Genomic DNA, 23652 nt, shown 5'->3' with positions numbered 1-23652 from the left:
CCCAGAAGTTTCTCAAGAAATTTTCTTGAGAAAAATCACTTTTCTAGTGCGCACATATCCTAAAAGACGAGTGCACAGAGAACTCAACCGCGGAGGATTTCATTGTGGATTGTTTTGCATAAATATTGTGGATATGAAATCTGCAGAGAAAACCAGCAGCATCACTTTCAATTCTGCAGAAAAGGCCAATTTCCACTATGGATTTTTCTTGATATTTCCGTATCAGCCTTCTGTAAACTGGGTCTTATAAAAGATCGCATGCATTTGTGCCGCCCCCGTGTCAGCAGCCGGGCTGCTCGGATCTGGATCCGCGGTGGCTCGAGGGGTCTCCAGACCCGGGGGTCGTGCGCCCACTCAAATGAAGGGGGTATTTACAGGGGATTGTGTTAGAGTTCGTGACACCACCCGTGGTGTGTGGTAATGTGGAGTACCACTGCTGCAGTTGGGAGTACCCGGGGGTGATGGAGTGGGGCAGCCAGGTGTTAGAACCCTCCACGGGTAGGGGGAATGCCCTGGGACTCGGTGATGGTAATTGGGGAGTGCCGTGTGGAGCAAAGGGGTCACTTGCATACTCAGTCCATTAAGCTGACACCGACAACTGGATAAACCAAAGTTCTGGATACCGCTGCCGCTGAGGGGAGTTAGTTCGGGTCCCGTCCCCAATGGTGTTGCCTGCTGATCCGTGACCTGACTCCTGACACTAAGTTTACTTCTCTATTGGTCCCAGTAGTATGGAACTTGCCGGGTCCCACTCTCCACTATGGCTTAAGGCTGCTTTACACCAGACAATCTATCGTGCGATAGATCGTCGGGGTCACGGTTTTTGTGACGCACATCCGGCATCGCTGGCGATGCCGGCCTGTGTGACGCCTCCTAGCGACGCAGTATCACTCACAAATCGTGAGTCGTGTACTGCTCGTTAGGTTTCATAATATCGGTCCTGAAATCGGGCGACGGTTGTTCATCGTTCCCGTGGCATCACACGTCGCTCCGTGTGACACCACGGGAGTGATTAACATCGCGTACCTGCCTCCCGCGTCAGCCGCCGGCTCTATGTGGAAGGAAGGAGGTGGGCGGGATGTTTACATTCTGCTCATCTCCGCCCCTCAGCTTCCATTGGCTGGTGGCCGTGTGACGTCGCTGTGACGCCGAACGTCCCTCCCACTCCAGGAAGTGGACGTTCGCCGCCCACAGCGAGGTCGCGCGAGAGGTAAGTACGTGTGACGGGGGTTACTGACTTTGTGCGACACGGGCAGCGATTTGACCGTGACGCACAAACAACGGGGGCGGGTACGATCGATTGTGAAATTGCACAATCGGTCGTACCGTGTAAAGCCCCCTTAAGTGTGGGAGCTTGCTCTCAGGGTTCACGCTTGGGATTTCCTGGACCGTTTTAGTGGAAAGCCCTATCCCCCTCGTTGCGCTAGTACCCCAATTTTGGAGCGGATGAAGAGCGGATCTTGAAGGCTCCGTTCTCGTTGGGTAAATTAAGCTACACCCTGACCTAGGCTCTACATACCCCGTCGTGCCCTAGTCCCAGCCCGGTGATGGAGAACGCCGCCGGCTGTCCTCCTCGACAGTTCTGTGCCCCTTGTAACGATCCCCTGCGACCGGGATCCAGCTCCTCTAGGCCCAGACCACCGTCTGCTACCTAGACCACTTCCTAGGAGCACTGCTCCTGACCTCCTCTCACCTTCACTTCCAAACTACTTCTCCCTCTCCCGACACTCCTGACCTCCCCTAACCAACCCCCCAAGTGGGCGACCCTATTCCACTCAGGCCGTCCACTGGAGTGTCTGGTGGGTGTGGTGCAGAGTGTACCTAGGATTTTAATCAGCTGATGTAGGCAACACCATGTAGTTGGGGACCCATAACCAAGAAAGGGGTGGATATTGCACGAAAGGGCAATACCCTGTGACGACCTGATAGTGCAGGGGGGTCACACATTTGCACAGTCCTGGAAGGATTTTCCACAGCATCTGAAGATGACCTTCTACCCCTTTTTCTTTACATCCTGTACTTATTAGGCTTCTTTCACACGTTCGTGAAAAACCATGCACGTTTTTCACGGACATATCAGAGGAGCGTTTTGCCCTCCGTGATCCGTGTTTATGGGCTACGTGTGTTGTCCGTGTGTTATCCGTGATAACACACGGAGAACGGGAACTTTCTACTCACATGTCCCTGGCGTCGCTGTCCGTGGTGCTGATCTTCTGCCTCCGGTCCTCCCGACTCCCCGCTGCTGCTGCTTCAGACCGCAGTGAAGTGAATATTCAATGAGCATAATGAGCGCCGGTTGGCAGCAAGTGACAGCAGCGGCAGAGACTGCAGGGCTGGAGAAGGTGAGTAAAGGTTTGTTGTTTTTTCTCTCACAGACACATGTCTTTTCTCCGGTGTGTGTCACACGGAACACATCCGTGTGGTCCGTTTGCATTACGTGTGACATGTTTGTGTTCCGTGTGACACCCGTGATGCCGGAGAGAAAACTGACATGTTGCCGTGAGAAACACATGGACACTCGTAAGTACGGAACGGACACATGTTCCGTGCGAAAATACTAACGTGTGTCCAAAACCATAGGAATACATAGGTCTACGTGTGTACGTGTCTCCGGTACGTGAGAAAACTGCCAAACAGGTACCGGAGGCACGTACGTGTGAAAGAAGCCTTATAAATAAAAAAAGAAACACCAAAATCCACACCGTTAGGCCTCCTTCACACATCTATGTTTCCGGTACGTGTGATGTCCGTTTTCATACGTACTGGAGACACGGACACACGTAGACCCATTAAAATCAATGGCTTTGCGCAAACGTGCGTGTTTGCACACGGACGAGTGTTTGTGTGGAGCATACGTGTTTCTGTGTGCTCCACACGTAGACATTTCTTTTTGTCACCGGTAGCACGAATGTCAGACAGCCCGCACACTGATGTACTCCATATGACATCATTGTGACACGTACCGGATATAAAAACGTGTCTGTGAAAAAAAATGCTTTTCTATACTCGCCTGTCTCCACTGCTGATGTCTCTAGCACTGCTGTCACTTGCTTCCGACCCCTGCTCATTATGCTTATTGCATATTCACTGCACCTCGGACCGGAAGCAGCAGCAGCGCCAGAAACAGCGGCACCATGGACAGGTAAGTTTAGATGTTCATACTGTCAGTGTGCTATGCGGTTGTCACACGGATAGCACACTAACAGAACAAGCTGAACACACACATGGCCACACGCACACACATACGCACCTATACCACGGACGTGTGTGTTTTGCACAGACGTGTGAAAGAGGCCTCACTGTAGGCAGAACCCAGATATTATTGCTAATTATTCACTCAAAAAAACATTCTTCTAATCCGACAGCTACCATTTTCAACATTACATGATAACTCCATCTGCTCACACTTAGCTCTCTGCTCTTTTACCATCAAAATATTTAAAAATCTATTTTTCATCTTATTAATTTTTGGAAAGTTACTATTATGCTGTACATCACTGACAACTGACAACAGCTGATCATTTCAGATATCAGTGGTAAGGACAAACTGGCTTAACCAAGAATCAGCAAAAACTCTAGTGCATGCCCTTATTATCTCCTGTCTCGACTACTGCAGCCTCCTGCTCTCTGGCCTCCCTTCTAACATTCTTTCAACCCTCCAATCTATCCTAATCTCTGCGGCCTAATTAATTCACCTGTCCCCCTGCTATTCCCTGGCCTCTCCTCTCTATCAATCCCTTCACTGGCTTCCCATTGCCCAAAGACTACAGTTCAAAACACTAAGGCTCTGTGCGCACTGGGAAATGGAATTTTCTTGAGAAAATTCCGCATGTCCTCAAAGATTACCGCACCCGCGGTAAAAAACCGCGGGAAACCGCATCCGAAAACCGCATGCAGTTTGCCGCAGTTTGCTGCGGTTTTACCGTGGCATTGTTCGCGGTATTGCCGCGGTTTTGCCGCGTGCGGGTTGGGATGTGCTTTATTGCATTCAATGCAATAAAGCACATTGAAAAAAAAAAAAATACATTTAATTCTGATAGTGGATAGACAGAAGAATAGATAGAGGGATAGATAGATAGACAGACAGATAGATAGATAGATAGATAGAGAGATAGATGACAGATCGCTGCATTTCCCACGGTCGGCAGTGAGTTCACATTACCGGCCGTGGGAAATGACCGGTAATTACCTCTGCTGTCTGCTGCATTCAGCCTGTGTCTGTGACAGTCGCGGCTGGATGTCAGCAGTGCAGGACGCCGGAGCCGGAGCTGTGTGGACTACGCCGGAGCTTTGTTTGGGGGGGTTAATAAAATGGTGAACGAGGCTTGTTGGTTTTATTTAAAATAAAGGATTTTTCTGTGTGTGTGTTTTATTCACTTTACTTACGGGTTGATCATGTCAGCTGTCACATAGACGCTGCCATGATCAAGCCTGGGGTTAATGGCGGTGGTCCCCCATCACCATTAACCCCTTGTATTACCTTGCCACCACTGCTACACGGTGGCAAGAAGAGCCGAGGACACGCCGGTATTGCCGCATAATGCATGCGACAGTGCCGGAGCAGCTGCGGCTGATATTCTCGGCTGCCCGAGGGGGAGTGAGGCGGGGGCCATTATCCCTGCCCCTCTCCCTCCCCAGCCTGAGAATACCGGCCCGCCGCTGTGTGCTTCCCTCGGCTGGAAGGTAAATATGCAGCGGAGCCCACGTTCTTTTTTTTCTATATTTCCGTTTTCTTTCTATGTGTGTTCTATGTGTCTGTGTCTATGTGTGATCTATGTCTGTGATGTCTGTATGTGTCTGATATGTGTGTGTTTACTCTCTGCACGGCTTCCTCTTCCTGTAATGACATCACTTCCCTGCAAACCGCAGACAGGCGATGCACATTACCGGAGGTAAACCGCGAAATACCGCAGGGAATAATGCAGGAAAACGCAGTGAACCGCACAGAATTTGCTGCCTGCGTTATTCCCTGCGGGATTTCATGATTAACATTGAGTCAATGGAGTGAAATCCCGCAGCGATGTGCGGAAAAGAAGTGACATGCACTTGTTTTTGCTGCGGGATTCCCGCAGCAAAACATGCAGCTGTCAAATTCCGCCCAGTGCGCACAGGATTTTTTTTCTCCATAGGATTTGCTGGTGATTCACTGCAGAGATGTTATGAACATTTTCTGCAGCGAAACATGCAGCAAATCCGCGGAAAATCCGCGGCAAAATCCGGTAAGTGCGCACATAGCCGAACCATGACATACAAAACTATCCACAACCTGTCTCCTCCCTACATCTGTGATATAGTCTCCCAATACTTTCCTGCACATAACATCCGATCATCACAAGATCTCCTTCTCTACTCCCCTCTTGTTTCCTCTTCCCACAATCGCATTCAAGATTTTTCCCACGCCTCCCCCATACTCTAGAACGCTCTACCCCAGCATATCAGACTCTCAGCTACCGTGGAAAGCTTCAAAAGGAACCTGAAGACCCATCTCTTCCGACAAGCCTACAACCTGCAATAACTCTCAGACCAGTACATCACTGTGCAACCAGCTCTGTCCTCACCAACTGTACCCTCGCCCATCCCCCGTAGACTGTAAGCCCTCGCGGGCAGGGTCCTTTCTCCTCCTGTACCAGTCTGTGTCTTGTATTGTTCATGATTATGGTACTTGATTTTATGTATACCCTTTTCCCTTTTAAAGCGCCATGGAATAAATGGCGCAATTATAATAAATATTAATAATAAGAAATCCCTGTTCAGCCAGCAGGCCCATCAACTATTTATGAACTGTTTAAAGAGGTTATTACTCTACTCAGACAACCACTTCTCAATCTTGTTTTCTCCCCAGTAAAATAACAATACTCAATCACCTCTGGTGCTGTGTTAGCAGTGTCAGCACTGGCTCTCTTGGGAATCCATGACTTCGGACAAATCGCATACATCTGGAGAAGCAAGAGCTCTCACTTCCTCCAGATATGTGTGATCTGTACAAAAGAGACTGAAGTGCCCACTGATTGCCCGCAGAGATTATATGACATGGAAATGTCACACAATCCCTGGGAGAGCCAATGCTGACACTGCTGGAACAGTGCCAGCACCGGAGGTGAATATAAGTGTTGTTATTTTACTAAGATTAGAAAAAACAATTCAGCTCACCCCTCTATATGTTGAATTCTGAACCTTCTGCAGCCGGACTTTAAGGTGTGGTTCCTCAGTGTTAATGACCAAGAAAAAGACTTCTGTGCAGCGCAATGACCAGGAATCAGATAATAAAATTTCCAGGTTTTATTTAACGCTTTGGAAATTCATAAAATCAGACACTTACAATACATATAAGGTCAAGCTGTCACTCCAGAGGGGAAAAAAATATATATGACAACAGCGACGCGTTTCAACTACATGAGTGTAGTCTTGACAAAGATTACACTCATGTAGTTGAAACGCGTCGCTGTTGTCATATATATTTTTTTCCCCTCTGGAGTGACAGCTTGACCTTATATGTATTGTAAGTGTCTGATTTTATGAATTTGCAAACCGTTAAATAAATCCTGGAAATTTTATCTGATTCCTGGTCATTGCGCTTCACAGAAGTCTTTTTCTTGTTATTTTACTGGGTACCAACATTGGATTGAGAAGGGATTGTCGAAGTAGTGGACAACCCCTTAAATAACTGTCCATACTCCATCCCCAAACTGTAAAAACAGCAGCGGAGTACCAGCAGATCTAAAGAGTATCACTAGAGCTCTTTTTCTTTGATTTAGGCTGGGATCAGATGGACATATCAAAAAAGGAAAGGTGATTGGGCTCATTTGCTCATCCGTATTGACAATGATGTAAGAGCCGCCTTCTAACATGGACCAGAATAGTGCATGCTGGGACTTTTCAATGTGCACATGGACTGAAAACACACTCATCTGTGCTAACCCAGAGTCCTGTTCCTTTAATCTAGCAAGCAATAACCCATGAAACTGTCATAGCTTTGTTATCACCACCAACATAATCTACAATGTCACTAAACTAAGTGAAGATGGAGAACTAATTATAGAACTCAACTAATTAAAGGATTATTCTCACCAATATAAATGGACATTGTCGGAAAATGCGTGTAAATGCAAGCACCATTGCAATTTACAGCTAATTAAAGTTTTCATTCATTCTTGAGATATTAACACTTTTCTTTCTGGGTTGTTGATTTGGAGACTGACCACCTCTGTTAGACATCTGAACATCTACAGTGCTTACAAGCTCTTTTCTATTTGGCTTGTAAGCAATTTTGTATCCTGGTAAGCATTGCTGGAACATGCCTCCTAATTACAGCCAGCTTCAGCACACTGCTTTGAGGCTCGACAACAGCAGGGGTCGGTCTCCTAGACAATACATGTAAAGAAAAGGAAAGTCTTACTATCTGAAGAACTGATAAAAATTTTAAAAAGCATTAAATTGCAAAGGAGCTTATAGTTTACAAGCACTGTCTGACAATACCCATTTATAAATATGGGAATAACCATTTAAATACAAAATGTTAGGTTTCACGTACATCACTGTGTAGGACAGCTCCATAATACAGTATCCAAACACGGACATGGGCCCATACTGCTGCTCTGTGTCACCACGATCAGAAAGAGCTTAAAGGGAGTGTATCAGCAGAAATTAACCTATTGTTTAAATCAGATTTTTAAATACCATGTATTTTTTATTATTTTGAGAATGTTTTTTTCCCATACCACGATTTGTATTTAAAAAATTTTGCAATTTTCAAACAGGCAAATGGGGCAATTTTACACTTGTATATCCTTTCCTATCAGGAAGAATTTTCTGCATTTTCATTATCATCAGAGGCAGTGTTACAATCATAGGAGCATCTCTATACACATCTGATCAACACATTCTATTTAAATAGAGTTGTAGAAAAGCAAACTTTCTATTGAATTTATATTTTTGTAGGCTTGCATGAGTACAATTAATCTAAGTGATATCCAAATATCACATTATGATATTACAGCTTCCTTGACATCACACACTTGGAAAAAACATTTGTGATGTCACAGATGCTGCTTCAAAAAATGCAGCTGTGATGTGACAGCAGCTTAAATTGACAACGATACTTGCGATGTCAAAAATACAGAGTGACGGACAGGGGTGAAATGATCGCGGTCGTGGTTGCGACCGGGCCCGGGGGAAAAAGGAGCCCGTCGACCCCCAGTACCTGCTTTAGCTGGATGTGCATCAGAGGGCGCGCATTCAGTTGAAATGCATTGCAGTGCAGAGACCTGTTGGGTCCCTGCACTGCAATACACGCTGCTGGCCAAACAAAAGCTGGCAGTTTTCATCCAGGGGGGGGATAGTATTATACTAGGAGGGGACAGTATATACCAGGATGGGAACAGTATATACCAGAAGGGGCCCAGGAGAGGGACATATATACCCAAAACTGGACATATATACCAGGAGGGGCCCAGAATGGTGACATATATACCAAGAAGGGGATGTATATACCAGGAGGATTACATAAAAAGCAGGAGGGGCCAAGGAGGGAGACAAACCAGGATGGTGAGCCATATACTGGGGGGCGAGGGAGAAGACATTTATATCCAGAGGGGGACATATATACCAGGAGGGGACATATATACCAGGAGGGGGAGATATATACCAGGAGGGGCCCAGGATGGGGACATATATACCAGAATGGGAGACATTTTTAGCAGGATGGGGTTATATATACCAGGATGTGGCCTAGAATGGGAAACATATCTACTAGGATGGGGGACATTTACCAAGATGGGGACATATATATCAGAATGTGGCCTTGGATGGGGGACTTACTGTATATACCAGTATGGGAGCATATATACCAAGAATGGGCCAAATGTTTACTAGAATGGGGGGCATATATACCATGACGTGGCCTGGGATGGGGACATACTGCATATAGGACATATATACCAGGATGGGGCCTAGGATGGGAGACATACAGTATATATCAGCATGAGAACATATCTACCAGGATGGGGAGCATATATACCAGAATTGTAGACATATTTACCAGGAAAGAGCCCAGGATGGGGTACATTAGAATAGGATGAGGGACATTACTACATAAGGGGGGGAGGGCAACTTATATGTCTTTATAGGAATTAGAACAATAAATATATATACACATACATCTGACTAACATGTGAGCGGTCGGGGGCAAGGTCCAAGTTTGGCACCGGAGCCCATCGAACTCTAGTTACCCCACTGGTGGGTGACAGAGTCTTGTGACATCACAATATCTTCCCTGCTCTACTGTGACATTAACCACAGACGGCCCCTGTGCAGGAGCAGCATATGGTGCGGCAACAGCGGGGTTACTGCCGGCAGGACATCGGCGCCTAAGGTGCATCGATATTAAACCATATTTTCTACAATTTCATAGAAATGTATTTGGCCCAAAATATTGCATGTATAGTCAAATATTTTAACCCACTGGTCCACAAATTCCAGCACCTTCAGGACAAGATCATCTTGTCAATATATTTCATAGGATAATCCAGCACCTTTCATTTACCAGACACAAAAAAATTGAACTAAAGCACATCTCGTATCAATATATATGCCACTCCATAAAGGCTCAGGAGAAACAAAAAAGTGGAGTATTCAAGGGCTGAATATACAAAACATCAATTCTTTATTGAATACAAATATTAATATTAAAAGATTTATTTTTTACAAGTATATAATGGTGCTAATAAGGAAAAAAGGTGAGGACCCACATATTGATGGGGAGCAGGAGGCAAAAAACCACCGTAGAGAAAGAGGGGTAGTCTGAAAGGGAACTAAGTAAAGGAGCAATCATAAGTGGCTGACAGGTAAGGAGCCTCTATTCACAGCATAATATATGTGTAATCACACAGGCCTAATCAATATCCCATAGTCAGAGCAGAGAAGAGGCACCAAACGAGTCAGTCACATAATATATATAAAAGTCCCAAGACTTACCGTACACATAATAAAGGTGGTCACCAGAGCATCCCACACCAGCAAGAAATACCCTCCCTTTCGGAGGGTATTTCTTGCTGGTGTGGGATGCTCTGGTGACCACCTTTATTATGTGTAAGTCTTGGGACTTTTGTTTATATTATGTGACTGACTCGTTTGGTTCCTCTTCTCTGCTCTGACTATGGGATATTGATTAGGCCTGTGTGATTACACATATATTATGCTGTGAATAGAGGCTCCTTACCTGTCAGCCACTTATGATTGCTCCTTTACTAAGGAGTGCTTCACACATAGCGAGATCGCTACCGAAATCGCTGCTACGGCACGGTTTTGGTGACGCAACAGTGACCTCATTAGCTGCTCGTTACACACAGCCCTGGTTCGTTTTCTTCAAAGCCGCTCTCCCGCTGTGACACACAGATCGCTGTGTGTGACAGCGAGAGAGCAACGAAATTGTTGTCGCTGTCGCTTAGTGTGAACCAGCCCTTAGTTCCCTTTCAGACTACCCCTCTTTCTCTACGGTGGTTTTTTGCCTCCTGCTCCCCATCAATATGTGGGTCCTCACCTTTTTTCCTTATTAGCACCATTATATACTTGTAAAAAATGAATCTTTTAATATTAATATTTGTATTCAATAAAGAATTGATGTTTTGTATATTCAGCCCTTGAATACTCCACTTTTTTGTTTCTCCTGAACCTTTCATTTACCACCTGATTAAAGCTTCTGCAGCCAGAATAACATTGGGACCACAATCAGTACAGGTATCACACTGCCTTGTCCCACCATCATCATCATCATCATCATCATCACTGGGGTCCAGGACCGTGAGATATGGGACGTCTTTCACAAGGTTAAAAACAAATTGTTGGCTTTGGTTTCATAAGAAAACTGTTGGAGGAATATAATTACCTCTGAGACTAGTGCAGAAGTGCCTGATTGAAGGAGGCCTCACCCTCCTACTAAACCACACCATCTCAAAAAATGCAGGGATTTGTGGAAAAGTAAACAAAACTCAGTTATTTTTATTTGCGTGAACCAGATGTGCATCCAATATTCAACCCGAAAACAGAAGTAATTTCACCTATTCACTGTTTCCCACAATTGTATTAAGTGCTGTCATAGTGGGCTTTATATCACAGAACATTGGTCTCAGGTGGGAACTGATCACATCTCACATGCATGAGGCTGACAGGAAGGTGTCAAAATAATTATAATCCCTGACTGTATAATTCCTCACGTCTGTCTGATCATTGGTGTCATCTGTGATGTTATTTGATCTGATCATCCATCTACAGTACAGACCAAACGTTTGGACACACCTTCTCTTTAGAACAACTGTTAAGAGGAGACTGTGCAGCAGGCCTTCATGGTAAAATAGCTGCTAGGAAACTACTGCTAAGGACAGGCAACAAGCAGAAGAGACTTGTTTGGGCTAAAGAACACAAGGAATGGACATTAGACCAGTGGAAATCTGTGCTTTGGTCTGATGAGTACAAAATTGAGATCTTTGGATCCAACCACCGTGTCTTTGTAGAAAAGGTGAACGGATGGACTCTACATGGCTGGTTCCCACCGTGAAGCATGGAGGAGGTGTGATGGTGTGGGGGTGCTTTGCTGGTGACACTGTTGGGGATTTATTCAAAATTGAAGGCATACTGAACCAGCATGGCTACCACAGCATCTTGCAGTGGCATGCTATTCCATCCGGTTTGCGTTTAGTTGGACCATCATTTATTTTTCAACAGGACAATGACCCCAAACACACCTCCAGGCTGTGTAAGGGCTATTTGACTAAGAAGGAAAGTGATGGGGTGCTACCCCAGATGACCTGGCCTGGTCTCCACAGTCACCAGACCTGAACCCAATCGAGATGGTTTGGGGTGAGCTGGACCGCAGAGTGAAGGCAAAAGGGCCAACAAGTGCTAAGCATCTCTGGGAACTCCTTCAAGACTGATGGAAGACCATTTCAGGTGACTATGACTACCTCTTGAAGTTCATCAAGAGAATGGCAAGAGTGTGCAAAGCAGTAATCAAAGCAAAAGGTGGCTACTTTGAAGAACCTAAACTATAAGACATATTTTCAGTTGTTTCACACTTTTTTAAGTATTTCATTCCACATGTTTTAATTCATAGTTTTGATGCCTTCAATGTGAATTTACAATTTTCAGAGTCCTGAAAATAAAGAGAACTCTTTGAATGAGAAGGTGTGTCCAAACTTTTGGTCTGTACTGTATCTGATCCCATCTGATCTATATCTGACAGTATCACCTGCGTGTCTCTGATCCAATCTGATCAATAAGTGACAGCATGTATCACCTGTGTGTATCTGATCCAGTCTAATCTATATCTGACAGTATGTATCACATGTGTGTATCTGATCCCATCTGATCTATATCTGACATCATGTATCACCTGTGTGTATCTGATCACATCTAATCAATGTGACAGCATGTATCACCTGTGTGTATCTGATCCCATCTAATCAATATCTGACAGTATGAATCACCTGTGTGTATCTGATCCCATCTGATCTACATCTGACAGTATGTATCTCATCTAAACTATATCTGACAGTATGTATTATCTTTGTGCATCTGATCCCATCTGATCTATATCTGACAGTATGTATTACCTGTGTGTATCTGATCCCATCTGATCTATATCTGACAGTATGTATTACCTGTGTGTATCTGATCCCATCTGATCTATATCTGACAGCATGTAGCACCTGTGTGTATCTGATCCCATCTGATCTATATCTGACAGTATGTATTACCTGTGTGTATCTGATCCCATCTGATCTATATCTGACAGTATGTATTACCTGTGTGTATCTTATCCCATCTGATCTATATCTGACAGTATGTATTACCTGTGTGTATCTGATCCCATCTGATCTATATCTGACAGTATGTATTACCTGTGTGTATCTGATCCCATCTGATCTATATCTGACAGCATGTAGCACCTGTGTGTATCTGATCCCATCTGATCTATATCTGACAGTATGTATTACCTGTGTGTATCTGATCCCATCTGATCTATATCTGACAGTATGTATTACCTGCGTGTATCTGATCCCATCTGATCTATATCTGACAGCATGTAGCACCTGTGTGTATCTGATCCCATCTGATCTATATCTGACAGTATGTATTACCTGTGTGTATCTGATCCCATCTGATCTATATCTGACAGTATGTATTACCTGTGTGTATCTGATCCCATCTGATCTATATCTGACAGTATGTATTACCTGTGTGTATCTGATCCCATCTGATCTATATCTGACAGCATGTATCACCTGTGTGTATCTGATCCCATCTGATCTATATCTGACAGCATGTATCACCTATGTGTATCTGATCCCATCTGATCTATATCTGACAGTATGTATTACCTGTGTGTATCTGATCCCATCTGATCTATATCTGACAGTATGTATTACCTGTGTGTATCTGATCCCATCTGATCTATATCTGACAGCATGTATCACCTATGTGTATCTGATCCCATCTGATCTATATCTGACAGTATGTATTACCTGTGTGTATCTGATCCCATCTGATCTATATCTGACAGTATCACCTGCGTGTCTCTGATCCAATCTGATCAATAAGTGACAGCATGTATCACCTGTGTGTATCTGATCCAGTCTAATCTATATCTGACAGTATGTATCACATGTGTGTATCTGATCCCATCTGATCTATATCTGACATCATGTATCACCTGTGTGTATCTGATCACATCTAATCAATGTGACAGCATGTATCACCTGTGTGTATCTGATCCCATCTAATCAATATCTGACAGTATGAATCACCTGTGTGTATCTGATCCCATCTGATCTACATCTGACAGTATGTATCTCATCTAAACTATATCTGACAGTATGTATTATCTTTGTGCATCTGATCCCATCTGATCTATATCTGACAGTATGTATTACCTGTGTGTATCTGATCCCATCTGATCTATATCTGACAGTATGTATTACCTGTGTGTATCTGATCCCATCTGATCTATATCTGACAGCATGTAGCACCTGTGTGTATCTGATCCCATCTGATCTATATCTGACAGTATGTATTACCTGTGTGTATCTGATCCCATCTGATCTATATCTGACAGTATGTATTACCTGTGTGTATCTTATCCCATCTGATCTATATCTGACAGTATGTATTACCTGTGTGTATCTGATCCCATCTGATCTATATCTGACAGTATGTATTACCTGTGTGTATCTGATCCCATCTGATCTATATCTGACAGCATGTAGCACCTGTGTGTATCTGATCCCATCTGATCTATATCTGACAGTATGTATTACCTGTGTGTATCTGATCCCATCTGATCTATATCTGACAGTATGTATTACCTGTGTGTATCTGATCCCATCTGATCTATATCTGACAGCATGTAGCACCTGTGTGTATCTGATCCCATCTGATCTATATCTGACAGTATGTATTACCTGTGTGTATCTGATCCCATCTGATCTATATCTGACAGTATGTATTACCTGTGTGTATCTGATCCCATCTGATCTATATCTGACAGTATGTATTACCTGTGTGTATCTGATCCCATCTGATCTATATCTGACAGTATGTATTACCTGTGTGTATCTGATCCCATCTGATCTATATCTGACAGTATGTATTACCTGTGTGTATCTGATCCCATCTGATCTATATCTGACAGCATGTATCACCTGTGTGTATCTGATCCCATCTGATCTATATCTGACAGTATGTATTACCTGTGTGTATCTGATCCCATCTGATCTATATCTGACAGCATGTATCACCTGTGTGTATCTGATCCCATCTGATCTATATCTGACAGTATGTATCACCTATGTGTATCTGATCCCATCTGATCTATATCTGACAGCATGTATCACCTGTGTGTATCTGATCCCATCTGATCTATATCTGACAGTATGTATCACCTATGTGTATCTGATCCCATCTGATCTATATCTGACAGCATGTATTACCTGTGTGTATCTGATCCCATCTGATCTATATCTGACAGTATGTATTACCTGTGTGTATCTGATCCCATCTGATCTATATCTGACAGCATGTAGCACCTGTGTGTATCTGATCCCATCTGATCTATATCTGACAGTATGTATTACCTGTGTGTATCTGATCCCATCTGATCTATATCTGACAGTATGTATTACCTGTGTGTATCTGATCCCATCTGATCTATATCTGACAGCATGTAGCACCTGTGTGTATCTGATCCCATCTGATCTATATCTGACAGTATGTATTACCTGTGTGTATCTGATCCCATCTGATCTATATCTGACAGTATGTATTACCTGTGTATCTGATCCCATCTGATCTATATCTGACAGTATGTATTACCTGTGTGTATCTGATCCCATCTGATCTATATCTGACAGTATGTATTACCTGTGTGTATCTGATCCCATCTGATCTATATCTGACAGTATGTATTACCTGTGTGTATCTGATCCCATCTGATCTATATCTGACAGTATGTATTACCTGTGTGTATCTGATCCCATCTGATCTATATCTGACAGTATGTATTACCTGTGTGTATCTGATCCCATCTGATCTATATCTGACAGTATGTATTACCTGTGTGTATCTGATCCCATCTGATCTATATCTGACAGCATGTATCACCTATGTGTATCTGATCCCATCTGATCTATATCTGACAGTATGTATTACCTGTGTGTATCTGATCCCATCTGATCTATATCTGACAGCATGTATCACCTATGTGTATCTGATCCCATCTGATCTATATCTGACAGCATGTATCACCTATGTGTATCTGATCCCATCTGATCTATATCTGACAGTATGTATCACCTGTGTGTATCTGATCCCATCTGATCTATATCTGACAGCATGTAGCACCTGTGTGTATCTGATACCATCTGATCTATATCTGACAGTATGTATTACCTGTGTGTATCTGATCCCATCTGATCTATATCTGACAGTATGTATTACCTGTGTGTATCTGATCCCATCTGATCTATATCTGACAGTATGTATCACCTGTGTGTATCTGATCCCATCTGATCTATATCTGACAGTATGTATCACCTGTGTGTATCTGATCCCATCTGATCTATATCTGACAGCATGTATCACCTGTGTGTATCTGATCCCATCTGATCTATATCTGACAGCATGTATCACCTGTGTGTATCTGATCCCATCTGATCTATATCTGACAGCATGTATCACCTATGTGTATCTGATCCCATCTGATCTATATCTGACAGCATGTATCACCTGTGTGTATCTGATCCCATCTGATCTATATCTGACAGTATTACCTGTGTGTATCTGATCCCATCTGATCTATATCTGACAGCATGTAGCACCTGTGTGTATCTGATCCCATCTGATCTATATCTGACAGTATGTATCACCTATGTGTATCTGATCCCATCTGATCTATATCTGACAGTATGTATTACCTGTGTGTATCTGATCCCATCTGATCTATATCTGACAGTATGTATTACCTGTGTGTATCTGATCCCATCTGATCTATATCTGACAGCATGTATTACCTGTGTGTATCTGATCCCATCTGATCTATATCTGACAGCATGTATCCCATCTCTTCCTTCTCCATGTATCTGCCCTGATTTATTCCTGGTCCCTGCAGATAATACTGGTGTTTGGGCACAGCTGACTGCTCCAGCCCCCGCCTGAACTGGCACAATCTCGGTGCCCTCCATACAGAGGCGGTGATCTCCTGGGTGCAGCAGCCCCATGTGCTGAGCCCAGGTGGATGGTGCAGTGTGGCAGTGCCCTCAGGTTCTGCAGGGCAGGAGGCTGCAGCTCTGTGTCATCTCTTCTTACCTTGTACTGGATGCTGCAGCGCTGAAATCAGGACCACCAGCAGCAGCAGCAGCGATGGGTGACCGGCCCGTGCCCATGCTGTGCCTTGCGGGGGGCTTCTGCGTACAGTCCCCTCCTGTGACACCATGGAGAAGACGCCGTGACCAGCCCCACCGGGCCACTTGTCAGCAGGAGACATTAGCGGGGGTTAAGCTGGTATCAGCGATTCCTCAGCCCCCGGACAGGAGCTGTCATTGGAGCCGGGTGCTAGGTGCTGATCATGGTGCCAGCACTCCCGGTGGACCCGCTGTGGCCGGTGGAGGAGCTCTGCTGTGGTCATTCACTGTTTCTGTTGCTCTGGGGATGATACTGTTACTGCAGCCTGGAAACGGCTTTTCACTGAGAAAGAGATCACGTAGCAAGAAGCAAAAACGCATTTAAAGCAGCCAGAACCGCGGCGCCCTCTGCTGGTGACTCAAGAGAAGGCGCGCAGCAGGGCAGAGAAATGCTGCTATGTTCACGTTTCCGTTGTTTTGCATCAGCAGAGGTGTATGTATCTAGGCTTTGGGGCAAGAATTCAATTTGGCGACCCCCCCCCCCATGTGACCATTTATATGTGATTTGTACATTTAGCCACGTGAGGACCAGCTGCTCTTAGCAATTCTCTCAAGGTTCAAAGAGAAACATAGGAAGGAAAGCTAATTGTCTCATGCAAGTATGAAAATCACATATGAGTGGAATGGCCATATGATGACCACTGGAACCAGAAGCAGGGCTTAATCCTGACAGGGAGTATATTACATGTTGTTAGGATTAGGCTACACTGTTTAATTTTATAAGTAAAGGGCTTCTCCAGATTTGAGATAAAAATCTTCAGTCCCTCTATGTGTCACTCTATGTGACTGTAGACTTCTGAATTCTCACACTGCACACTCTCAGGATTCTCTGGTGCCAGCGGTGAGTGGGAGGTCACGAAACTGAAAGTATGTGATTTACATGCATGTGGTCACATGCAGACTAGACATTAGAGTTGAGCGCGGTTCGTGGTTCGTGGTTCTCCAGTTCTAGGCTCGAGTGATTTTGGGGCATGTTCTAGATCGAACTAGAACTCGAGCTTTTTGCAAAAGCTCGATAGTTCTAGAAACGTTCGAGAACGGTTCTAGCAGCAAAAAACCAGCTAAATCCTAGCTGGCTTTCCGCTGTAATAGTGTAAGTCACTCTGTGAATCACACTATTATGACATTTCAGTGTATAGTGTGCGTGAACAGCGCCTTCAGATCACTGCTGTTTCTATAATGGCGATCGCCATTTTTTTTTTTTTTTTCTTGTCTTCCTTCCCTAAGCGCGCGCGTCTTGTGGGGCGGGCCAGCATGTCAGCCAATCACAGACACACACACAGCTAAGTGGACTTTGAGCCAGAGAAGCAACGGCATGTGTGATAGGATCTGCATGTCACATGTCCCTGCATTATAAAACCGGACATTTTCTTCCAGGACGCCATTATCTGCCTTCTGCGTCTTTGGTGTCAGACATCACTGTCGCAGCTCCGTCTTGAGTCCTATCGCTGATACAGCTGTATGCGCTGCATACACAGCGTTAGACAGCATAGGGAGAGCACATTATAGCAGTCCTTTTAAGGGCTCAAACCGGCAGGGTCAGAGTTAAGGTGACAGGTCCTGAAAACAGCGCCAGCGTCTGTGCAGCCAAGGTCAGGGATTTCCTCCCTGCATTTCACCATTAGGAGGGAATAGAAAGGCAGGCTTCCATTCCTCTACCCAGAGCCCCACAATCCTGCCACTGTACCCTCTTGTCCTCTGCACACTCCAACTCATAACTAAGCCATTATACTAGCAAACACTCAGTGTACCTAGTGGCATCCTATCTGTGGCTATTGGACTTTGCTATAGTCCCACTAGTGCAAAGACATTTGCAGAGCACGTCTGCCTGCATTGCACACTACAACTAATTATAACTAAGCCATTATACTAGCAAACACTCAGTGTACCTAGTGGCATCCTATACGTGGCTATTGGACTTTGCTATAGTCCCACTAGTGCCAAGACATTTGCAGAGCGCATCTGCCTGCGTTGCACACTCCAACTAATTATAACTAAGCCATTATACTAGCAAACACTCAGTGTACCTAGTGGCATCCTATACGTGGCTATTGGACTTTGCTATAGTCCCACTAGTGCCAAGACATTTGCAGAGCGCATCTGCCTGCGTTGCACACTCCAACTAATTATAACTAAGCCATTATACTAGCAAACACTTAGTGTACCTAGTGGCATCCTATACGTGGCTATTGGACTTTGCTTTAATCCCACTAGTGCCAAGACATTTGCAGAACGCATCTGTCTGCGTTGCACACTCCAACTAATTATAACTAAGCCATTATACTAGCACACACTCAGTGTACCTAGTGGCATCCTATACGTGGCTATTGGACTTTGCTATAGTCCCACTAGTGCCAAGACATTTGCAGAGCGCATCTGCCTGCGTTGCACACTCCAACTAATTATAACTAAGCCATTATACTAGCACACACTCAGTGTACCTAGTGGCATCCTATACGTGGCTATTGGACTTTGCTATAGTCCCACTAGTGCCAAGACATTTGCAGAGCGCATCTGCCTGCGTTGCACACTCCAACTAATTATAACTAAGCCATTATACTAGCAAACACTTAGTGTACCTAGTGGCATCCTATACGTGGCTATTGGACTTTGCTTTAGTCCCACTAGTGCCAAGACATTTGCAGAACGCATCTGCCTGCGTTGCACACTCCAACTAATTATAACTAAGCCATTATACTAGCAAACACTTAGTGTACCTAGTGGCATCCTATACGTGGCTATTGGACTTTGCTTTAGTCCCACTAGTGCCAAGACATTTGCAGAACGCATCTGCCTGCGTTGCACACTCCAACTAATTATAACTAAGCCATTATACTAGCACACACTCAGTGTACCTAGTGGCATCCTATACGTGGCTATTGGACTTTGCTATAGTCCCACTAGTGCCAAGACATTTGCAGAGCGCATCTGCCTGCGTTGCACACTCCAACTAATTATAACTAAGCCATTATACTAGCAAACACTTAGTGTACCTAGTGGCATCCTATACGTGGCTATTGGACTTTGCTTTAGTCCCACTAGTGCCAAGACATTTGCAGAACGCATCTGCCTGCGTTGCACACTCCAACTAATTATAACTAAGCCATTATACTAGCACACACTCAGTGTACCTAGTGGCATCCTATACGTGGCTATTGGACTTTGCTTTAGTCCCACTAGTGCCAAGACATTTGCAGAACGCATCTGCCTGCGTTGCACACTCCAACTAATTATAACTAAGCCATTATACTAGCACACACTCAGTGTACCTAGTGGCATCCTATACGTGGCTATTGGACTTTGCTATAGTCCCACTAGTGCCAAGACATTTGCAGAGCGCATCTGCCTGCGTTGCACACTCCAACTAATTATAACTAAGCCATTATACTAGCAAACACTTAGTGTACCTAATGGCATCCTATACGTGGCTATTGGACTTTGCTTTAGTCCACTAGTGCCAAGACATTTGCAGAACGCATCTGCCTGCGTTGCACACTCCAACTAATTATAACTAAGCCATTATACTAGCACACACTCAGTGTACCTAGTGGCATCCTATACGTGGCTATTGGACTTTGCTATAGTCCCACTAGTGCCAAGACATTTGCAGAGCGCATCTGCCTGCGTTGCACACTCCAACTAATTATAACTAAGCCATTATACTAGCAAACACTTAGTGTACCTAGTGGCATCCTATACGTGGCTATTGGACTTTGCTTTAGTCCCACTAGTGCCAAGACATTTGCAGAACGCATCTGCCTGCGTTGCACACTCCAACTAATTATAACTAAGCCATTATACTAGCACACACTCGGTGTACCTAGTGGCATCCTATACGTGGCTATTGGACTTTGCTATAGTCCCACTAGTGCCAAGACATTTGCAGAGCGCATCTGCCTGCGTTGCACACTCCAACTAATTATAACTAAGCCATTATACTAGCACACACTCAGTGTACCTAGTGGCATCCTATACGTGGCTATTGGACTTTGCTCTGAAGTCTCCATCAGCCCTGCACAGTATGGTGGAACTGAGATGGCTGAGTCTGCAGAGCTGTTCAGTCACACTATAGCCTGGGAATCAGAGGTCTGCTCCCAAGCTACAGTGAGTACAGAACAGGAAATGGTCTGCAGTGATGCCCAGAACCTTTGTGACTCTGATTCAGGCCGTGAGGACCAAGTTTCTGAGCATAATGTTGACCCTTTGTCACAAACTGTAACACCTGTGGTTATAGACAATGAGGAACATACTGATGAAGATGAGACGCAGATACCCGATTGGGATGACAACTTAAATATTCGGTCAGGGCAAGAAGAGGCTCGGTCTGAGGGGGAGGGGAGTGCAAACACAACAATTGATGATGACGTTCTAGATCCCACCTACTGTCAACCCCCAGTCAGGCACTCGAGGAGGTCAACAGAGGCGGTGGAGGAGGATGCAACCGACGACGAAGTTACCTTGCGCCTTCCTGGACAGAGTCGGAGCACTGGTAGCACGTCTACAACTGCATCCTCAGCCACCACTCTGCCTATGAGCATTATTCGGGGTGGATCAACAGGTCGCATGGCCTCTAGGCCTTGCCTAGCCTGGTCCTTTTTTCACATCGAAAAAGATCGCCCAACTCATGTGATATGTAACATTTGTCATGATTCTGTTAGTAGAGGTCAAAACCTCAGCAGTTTGACAACTTCTTCCATGAATCGTCACATGACTAAATATCATAAGTCCCGGTGGGAAGCTCACCGTGCTGCAATGCGGCCTAGCGGAGCGAACCATCCACCGCCCGCCCCTTCCAGTGCATCCGCGCGCTCTTCATCTTCTAGGACTGTGGGGACAGCTGTCACACCTGTTTTTCCACGCAAAACTTCCACCACTGTAACCGCAACAGGCAGTTTGCTTGTAAGGTCGTCAGTTGGTTTGGAAGGGGAAACAAGTGAGTGTGTACAGCTCTCTCAGACATCGATAGCACCAACGTTGGATGAAGGCAACATCATGTCTCCGCCTGCACTTTCCTCACAAACCTGCATTTTTCCAGGGACACCCTACTCAACACCGTCTACACACAGCAGCCAGATCTCTGTCCCTCAGATGTGGTCAAATAAAAGGCCACTTCCTCCGACCCATGACAAAGCTAAGAGGTTGACTCTATCCCTCTGTAAGCTGTTGGCTACCGAAATGCTGCCTTTCCGCCTAGTGGACACACAGGATTTTAGAGACCTTATGTCTGTCGCTGTGCCCCAGTACCAGATGCCTAGTCGCCACTACTTCTCTAAGAAAGGTGTGCCCGCGCTACACCAGCATGTCGCACACAACATCACCGCTTCCTTGAGAAACTCTGTGTGTGAACGGGTGCATTTCACCACCGATACTTGGACCAGTAAGCATGGACAGGGACGTTACATGTCGCTGACTGGGCACTGGGTAACTATGGTGATAGATGGTGAAGGGTCTGCTGCACAAGTCTTGCCGTCCCCACGACTTGTGTGTCAATCCTCTGTCTGTCCAGGTTCCGCCACTGCTTCTGCATCCTCCACCTCATCTGGGTCCTCCACCTCCGCCCCAAGCCTGCCTGGTCAGGCCACCAGCGTTCTCACTGCGCAGAAGGAATCACGCACCCCTCATTACTATGCTGGCAGCAGAGCGCAACGGCATCAGGCGGTCTTTAGCTTGACATGTCTTGGTAATAAGAGTCACACAGCTGAGGAGTTGTGGTCAGCTCTGCGGTCCGAGTTTAATAAATGGTTGTCTCCACTCAACCTGCAGCCTGGTAAGGCCGTGTGCGACAATGCTGCAAACCTGGGTGCGGCCCTTCGCCTGGGCAAGGTGACACACGTACCTTGTATGGCTCACGTGTTGAACCTTGTCGTGCAGCAATTTTTAACACACTATCCCGGCCTAGATGGCCTTCTGAACAGGGCACGAAAACTGTCTGCTCACTTCCGCCGTTCAAGCGCCGCAGCTGAGCGACTTGCATCGCTCCAGAAGTCTTTCGGCCTGCCGGTTCATCGCCTGAAATGCGATGTGGCGACACGCTGGAATTCAACTCTCCACATGTTACAGCGACTGTGGCAGCACCGCAGAGCCCTGGTGCAATACGTCATGACGTATAGCCTGGGCCAACGAGATGCAGAGGTGGGGCAGATCACCCTGATGGAGTGGTCTCAGATCAAGGACCTATGCACCCTTCTGCACAGTTTCGACATGGCGACGAATATGTTTAGCGCTGACAATGCCATTATCAGCATGACGATTCCAGTCATTTACATGCTGGAGCACACGCTAAACACTATTCGGAGTCAGGGGGTGGGACAACAGGAAGGGGAGGAACTACAGGAGGATTCATATGCGCAAGGGACAACAACATCACCAAGGTCCAGACGTTCATCATCACCAACGCAGCAGGCATGGGACCAAGGGGGACAGGGATCGACAAGGGCGCATAGTAGCAGGCGAAATGTTGAGCAAGGTGCAGGAGAACATGAAGAAATGGAGGACGAACTGTCCATGGACATGGAAGACTCAGCGGATGAGGGAGACCTTGGTCAAATTTCAGTTGAAAGAGGTTGGGGTCAGATGTCAGAGGAAGAAAGAACGGGTAGCACCTCTATGCCACAAACACAGCGTGGACTTGGTCCGCATGGCTGCGCAAGACACATGAGTGCCTTTTTGTTGCACTACCTCCAACATGACAGTCGTATTGTCA

At 45.4% G+C, this 23652-nt stretch overlaps 1 protein-coding gene across 1 annotated transcript in view; it reads right to left on the bottom strand.

Annotated features, from left to right (window-relative positions):
• The window catches only part of KIAA1549L (KIAA1549 like), a 1247838-nt gene extending 1230600 nt beyond the window's left edge, over positions 1-17238 (bottom strand). Inside the window, 1 exon segment of the mRNA XM_075325616.1 lies at positions 16855-17238. Coding sequence (XP_075181731.1) covers positions 16855-17032 — 178 coding nt within the window. The 5' untranslated portion in view covers positions 17033-17238.
• Between the last annotated feature and the right edge of the window lie 6414 nt (positions 17239-23652).

This window comes from Anomaloglossus baeobatrachus, chromosome 10 (genome assembly GCF_048569485.1).
Source record: "Anomaloglossus baeobatrachus isolate aAnoBae1 chromosome 10, aAnoBae1.hap1, whole genome shotgun sequence".
Taxonomy (NCBI): domain Eukaryota; kingdom Metazoa; phylum Chordata; class Amphibia; order Anura; family Aromobatidae; genus Anomaloglossus; species Anomaloglossus baeobatrachus.
The sequence above is the reverse complement of the archived record's forward strand: the minus strand, read 5'-3'. Positions and strand labels throughout refer to the sequence as shown.